Source organism: Glandiceps talaboti, chromosome 13 (assembly GCF_964340395.1).
Source record: "Glandiceps talaboti chromosome 13, keGlaTala1.1, whole genome shotgun sequence".
NCBI lineage: Eukaryota > Metazoa > Hemichordata > Enteropneusta > Spengelidae > Glandiceps > Glandiceps talaboti.
In genome coordinates this window covers 18,191,354-18,198,679 of record NC_135561.1, presented here as the reverse complement: position 1 = coordinate 18,198,679, position 7,326 = coordinate 18,191,354, and the positions used below count along the sequence as shown (strand labels likewise).

Below are 7,326 nucleotides of genomic sequence, written 5' to 3'. Positions count from 1 at the left end.
CTTAATTGATCGGACTCCTCGAATATTGAAAAGTATACTAAAGAAAAAAAAGTGTTCAAATATTGAGTAAGTTGTGTGGTCAATTTAAATATCCTGTCAGGTTAGGGACTCCAATCGTTGACCTCATTGTGACCCAGAATGGCGGCTTTTCTGAATCGATGCAGTTTAAATGTCCGAAGTGTTTGGCCAAGATTATGCAGGTACAAGTATTGTGGGAGATTTCTATCTTCTGATTCTGCAGGTGAGACAAATAATAATCTTTTGGAAGGAAGCGTTGTCAGAAATACAGTCACACTTGCCCACGAACCGTCATCACAGCATCAACCCGGTGTTGCAATCTGTGTCAACTCTCTTCGAACTTGTTATGATTATGTAAATTTGTAGTTCAGTGCAATCAACCTGAGGGGTCCTAAGTTAATTATTGTCGTCTGCTTCATGTACCAAAACAATGAACAACGCGACGCGAAGGTCACTGTTGTGAACATGGAGGTAGAATCTCATTGTATTTCCCTGGCCTGAATCACAGTGCAGTGCAAATTTTGTTTTTGAATTTGCACTTCGTTTGGCAGCACTGGTATGTAACCTACATAACAGAGAAATGTATTTATCATGTGTGTGTGTTGAAATCGGAAACCTCCCCCCACCCACCCACCCACCCACCTAACCCTCCATCCATGGCATGAATTACATAAAATACATTCTATAACATTTTTACTATGTTACAGAATTCTAAATTGAATAACCCAAACTTCTCACAAGGCAGTTAGATATTATTCCCCAATATTTTTCTTCGTTCAGCCAAGGAAAATATGAATGACCTAAAGGGTGACAGCACTTAGGTCACAAGTATTTTCTGAAGAAAAATATTGGAGAATAACATAATCATACCAGTGCCAGTAAAGAAAAATCAAAGAATTGGGGAAAGTAATGGTACTTTTGAACATTTTTCCTCATATTTGGAACACAGCAGAACCAGTGACGTAGACACAGGTTGTCGTGACATAGAATGACCAGAGTATTTATTCCATATTTTTTGTTCTAAATGGCTTGTGCATGGTAAAATATATATAACATTGTTGTTTGGCTATAATCATTCTTCTAACAGGAAAACAGAATGTAGTGATCGAGAAACAAGGAAGTGTTCTTTTGATTGGACTCAATAGACCAGAAGTTAGGAATGCAGTAAACATTGAGACTGGGGTTCAGTTGTTAGAAGCTTTTCAAGACTTTGAAAATGATCCCAGTGCCTTAGTAGCTGTCTTCCATGGAAAAGGTAAGCTGAAATGACCCTAGTGCCTAAAGTAGATCGCGGTCTTCCATGGAAAAGATAAGTAAAAGGATCGTAATTCCTTTCATGGAAAAGGCAAGTCAAACTGACCCCAGTGCTATGATAGCTGTCTTCTATGGAAAAAGTAAACCAAAGGTATCCTAGTGCCTTTGTAGGCGAGTCAAAATTATCCTAGTGTCTTAGTATTTTGTACCAGTTTTCCATGGAAAATGTAAACCAAAATGATCCTTGTACTATAGTTACTTTCTTCCATGAAAAAGGTAAGCAAGAGTGACCCCCATCTTTTGGTAGCCAGTTTCCATGGAAAAGGTAAAGCCAAAATGATCCTATAGTGTCTCTGTACTTGTGCTGGTTTTCAAAATAGGCATAAAAGATCCTTTTGACTGCCTTTAGTAGTCATCTTCCATGGACAAGGTAAGCCAAAACCATCCCAGTGTTGTGATAGCTGTTTTCTGTGGTAAAGGTAAGAAAAAATATCCCAGTGCCATAGTAGCTTTCTTCCATGGAAAAGGTAATTTAAAACCAAATTAATCCTAGTGACTTTGGAAAAGATAAGCTACTACCATTGCTGATCTGATTGTGCAAGGAGAACACTATTGTAGCCCTTCTGTCAATCAATGATGGCCAAGAAAAAAAGACCAAGAGTATAACATGGAGTTACTCTGTCCAGTCTATATGGACTTGTTTTGTGTTTGACTATACAGTAGGGATGCTCCTATGCTCCACACAGCACAGATTAATCATAGTTTTTGCTAAGGTGGGGAGCCCCCAATAACAGGAAGGGGGAAAGGGGTAAAACTTGCATGGCTTCCCATACAATCATACCATAATTTTGTTTCAGAACCCTGGTAAAATTACTGGGCAACCCTGGTAGATTTTGCCTGCTTACTGCCCTCAACAAAAACACTTTTTATTTTTGACTGCATAGTGACGTCACATGTACATGTAGCTCAGGCTTATATACATTTGTACAGGGTATAGGTCCTACATACAGTGAATACAAACTCAACTGCAGTGAAAGTCAACAAAACCTGTTACGTTTTCAATAGGTTTTTATGCAACAATATTCACAGAACAGTGTTACAGTCCAGAACAGTGTTACGGTCAGCAAGACTGGTACAGTGTACAATAGATTGCCATACTTGTAATTTAGAAGTGTTTTGGGGTGATAAACATGTTGTTGGGGGTTTATTTTTTGCAAACTTAAACGTCAGTATGTCCTGTAGCACCACCAACAAACTGTGTAACTTATGCTTATTTCAATACAGTGCATACTTGAACAAGTTTTAAAGTATAGTTTTGAATTCAAAAAGCAAATTTCATAACACTAAATGTATTACAACAGAAAGTATTGTATATCCTTGCTCTGGAATCATATAGTAGTTCCACTCTCAGAGTCTTATTTAGGGGCTAAATCTTTCAGCCTTCTTCGGCTGCTATTGTACAAAGTTCAATGCCGTAGAATAATGTAGTGAACTTTTAAAAGTGTATACTGAGTAGCACTTATTCAAAACACATTACATGTTATAAAAATCTTCTAGGAGATAGCTTCTGTGCTGGATGGGATCTAAAAGAAGTGTCCAGTTACCCTCCTGAATTCAAAATAAAGTATTCACAAATGGTAAGAATGGTCATCAAATATCTTTTTGTTTTCTATTTTTTAAAATTTAGTTTCATTTTGTGTGAACTCGTTTGGTACAATTTTTCCATGCTGTATAATACTCAGTTAAAAAATGTAAAAAATTGCCTTGAATGAATTCAGCATTTTTGCTAAGGTTTGGGAATTTGTTAACAGACATAGGCAGATTGTTATACATAGGCTAGTACTACAATTGTGATGTAGAACCCTGGTAAAATGACAGGGGAACTCGGGTAGATTTTACCTACCTCTACTTATTGCCTATGGGTTGTTATACCTAGGCTAGTACTACAATTGTGATGTAGAACCCTGGTAAAATGACAGGGGAACTCGGGTAGATTTTACCTACCTCTACTTATTGCCTATGGGTTGTTATACCTAGGCTAGTACTACAATTGTGATGTAGAACCCTGGTAAAATGACAGGGGAACTCGGGTAGATTTTATTGGCCATAGATATACCTAGTAGAGAATCACAATTGGTGTGTGGAAACTTGGTAAAATGACAGAGGACTCTGGGTACATTTTACCTAATGGGACTTATTGCCTGTTACAATAAAAATGTAACTGAAGACGGTATTCTATTGTCTGATTATTGTTTTACAGGGACCAGGCAAGTTGTTTTTCTCCAAACCTATCGTAGGTGCCATTCAAGGGTATGCTGTAGCTGGTGGCTTGGAGATGGCATTACTATGCGACATGAGGGTGGTTGAAGAAAGTGCAATCATGGGTATATTCTGTAGAAGATTTGGTAAGTTTATAGTTGTTTCACAGAATTTGATTATATCTTAAGTTTTCTGAGCAACTTCAATATGCTTTGTTCCAAGTACTTGATTATTACAGTATGACTGTGGCATGCCTTAGAAATAGCCAACTACAGTATACGCGGTCTAGCAAGAGTTAGACTTAGAATAGAAGTTAGAAGCTTATAGTACTTTTTTACCAGACTAAAGCACCTCTAAAAATCTACTTTTGAAACCTGATGTTCAATTAGATTTTTTTTTTAAGAATTGCCATTTTATCAAGTTTACCGAAAAAAACCCAAACATTAAGTCACATATACATATTTAATTATTTAATTATTTCATGTCATTATTATAGTATGATAGAATACCATGATGTGTGAATGCAAGTAACAGCAATAAGTCAGGGAGGGGCATCCTTCCTGTGTCACTAGCAGTGACTTTCAAAGTGGCTGCTAGACGAAAGTTCATTTCTAGGCCAAATGTATAGTGAACAAGAAAGGAAAGTACGTAGTATGTGTGTTGACAGAAAATGATTTATTTGAGCACTTATGAAACAGCGATAAGTTGATAATGAAATAAACATAAAATTATGTATTTTGACCTGTAATAATTATACATATGCTGGCATGTTGTGTCGTCCATTTGTTAGCATGGGCTCTAACTAATGAGCTAGGTGCTTTATACACTATGGTCTGACTAGCACTGACTAATGAACTAGCTTTTTGAGTGGAATTTGTTTGTTTCTCTTCTGTTGCAAAGCATTTATACAGTGTTATTCACCAAGTGTATGTTAAGTTCCATTGATGTAGGCTATAGGCCTGCATTATAGATATTGGAGAGATTAAGCAACACGTTAGAATGTGTATGCACACGGAGCATTGGCATGCAGGAGTACAAAATTGTGTTTAGCTATGTGTTCAGAACTCAAACTTGAAAGACAGTGGAGCGTGCATGTGTGCATTCACATCATCTGCAAATTTATGGAAATCATTTTTTATTATGACAATGATAATTAATCAAGGTTGAACTGGCCATTAGTTTTTGTCTTTTGTTTTGTTCCCTTTGTGTTGTTTTTATCTTATAATAGGTATCAAACATTTATAATTAGATGGTAATATTAAAGTGCTGGTATATTCAAAAGTGCATTTGCATTTGTGTCCTGAATGTACCAACACAGCCCTACTAACTGTAGCTTAATCATTACCATAATTTTATCAACATTGTGACAAGGTGTCCAGACTTACTGTAGCATACACAATTTCCTCTTTGGAGGAAAAAAGTGATATTGGCAATTTGTTCACACCACAGGTAAGAGTGAGTAGTTTAGTAAATCACTACCTTAGAGAAATAGCTCAAATTCTCTCCACTTGTCAGTGGTTTTGCACCACAATCTCCACCATTTTAAGTATTTTATATCCAACTATCATATGATGCATCTCTTTCAAATCATCTTAAAATGTGATGTGATATATATTTTTTTTTGGTAGAATAGTCTAAAATCTATAGTGTTTCAAGTGTGTTGTCTAAGGTTTGTGAACTGTGTTATCAAATAGAGAGGAAGGTTGTAAAGATACAAAAAATGTGTACACTTTGTCTAGTACCTTAATGCCAGCTAGGAATTCACATTGATTTAACTTACCTAGTATCATCCTTACTACCTTTACCAAAAATACTAGGCATGTAGGTATGAAGTTGTTATTATCATTATGAAGAATGCAAAGATAGTGTTATATGTATGTGTTTTATCGAATCATTTGAAATATGGCATGACGTGTTATTTTTAGAATTGTGTGAAATTTATTGTGGCTATTTAATAGTAGCATCGTGTGATGTACTGGCTGGTATCACCATTAAATTGTACTTTTATAGTTAGAATTATAAGGTGTGGTTTGTATGTATGTATGTATGTATGTATGTATGTATGTACGTACGTACGTACGTACGTATGTATGTATGTATATGTATGTATGTATGTATGTATGTATGTATGTATGTATGTATGTATGTATGTGTATGTATGTATGTATGTATGTATGTATGTATGTATGTATGTATGTATGTATGTGTATGTATGTATGTATGTATGTATGTATGTATGTATGTATGTATGTATGTGTATGTATGTATGTATGTATGTATGTATGTATGTATGTATGTATGTATGTATGCATGCATGCATGCATGCATGCATGCATGTATGTATGTATGTATGTATGTATGTATGTATGTGTGTATGTATGTATGTATGTATGTATGTATGTATGCATGCATGCATTCTACAAATTGAAGTTGAAAGAAAGAATTTAAGTTTGACATTGTAACATGTAAACTTAATAAAGTTTTTGTAGTATCTTTTGTGGTCTCTGTATTAGTTTTCCTCAGATATTGGTTTTCTTTATAGTTTTTGATCATGGTTTGCTCAGCAATTACTTTTGAGCCTCTTGATTTTTGGTTGGTATGTTGAGACCCTAGATTAGTCTGTGTTGTATTTTGAGACCCTGGATTGGTCTGCATTGTATTTTGAAACCCTGGATTAGTATGCATTGTATTTTGAAACCCTGGATTAGTATGCATTGTATTGTGAAACACTGGATTAGTTTGCATTGTATTTTAAGACCGGATTGGTCTGCATTGTATTTTTGAAACCCTGGATCAGTTTGCATTGCATTTTAAGACTCTGGATTAGTCTGCATTGTATTTTGAAACCCTGGATGGGTCTGCATTGTATTTTGAAACCCTGAATTAGTCTGCATTGTATTTTAAGACCCTGGATTGGTCTGCATTGTATTTTGGTACCCTGGATTAGTCTGCATTGTATTTTGAAACCCTGGATTGGTCTGCATTGTATTTTGAGACCCTGGATTGGTCTGCATTGTATTTTGAGACCCTGGATTGGTCTGCATTGTATTTTGGTACCCTGGATTAGTCTGCATTGTATTTTGAGACCCTGGGTTGGTCTGCATTGTATTTTGAGACCCTGGATTGGTCTGCATTGTATTTTGAGACCCTGGATTAGTCTGCATTGTATTTTGAGACCCTGGATTGGTCTGCATTGTATTTTGAGACTCAGAATGGTTAATAGGCGTTATATTTTTTAGAAACCTAGGATGCATATATCTCTGCATCATTCTATTTAGAACGTAGATGTAGATGGTCTGCAATGTATTGTGAGAGCATTGACTAATCTGTGATGTACATTTTGTAAATTTAAGACTCTGGACGTATATTCAATGTGTTTTACAGAACCTAGATGGTTTGAGACACTGGATTGATCTGTATTGTACTTTTCGATCCAGGAATAGGTGTGTATTCTAAGAAATAAAATGTGTTGGAACATGCCAAACATCCAAAATTTACATCATGAAAATGTAATATGAGAAACTTGAAAATAAATAAATAAGTAAATGAATAAATAAATAAATAAATAAATAAATAAATAAATAAAATAAATAACCTTTACTGCCAGAAATGTTAGGCTTACAAATACTCTAAACTTATCTACAAATGTACAAAATATTAAAATTTACAAGTCAAATGAGCGACAAAATAGAAAATGTAGAGAATTACAAAAGAAATTTCTGGCTAGGGCTACAAAAATAGTTCTTAGGAAACTAGTCAAGTTTGTGGCCCCACATGTTCATTAAATGATATATA

At 35.2% G+C, this 7,326-nt stretch overlaps 1 protein-coding gene across 3 annotated transcripts in view; it reads left to right on the top strand.

Moving 5' to 3' along the window:
• The first annotated feature begins 132 nt into the window (after positions 1–132).
• The window catches only part of LOC144444670 (enoyl-CoA hydratase EchA19-like), a 167,136-nt gene continuing 159,942 nt past the window's right edge, over positions 133–7,326 (top strand). For all 3 annotated transcript variants that reach the window (XR_013481862.1, XM_078134176.1, XM_078134175.1), the window contains exons 1-4: positions 133–241; positions 1,106–1,273; positions 2,830–2,909; positions 3,533–3,677. Coding sequence is in view for 2 of the 3 variants with exons in the window: in XM_078134176.1 (XP_077990302.1) it covers positions 139–241; positions 1,106–1,273; positions 2,830–2,909; positions 3,533–3,677 (496 nt within the window). In the remaining variant the exon portion in view is untranslated. The remainder of the gene's footprint in view (positions 242–1,105; positions 1,274–2,829; positions 2,910–3,532; positions 3,678–7,326) is intronic.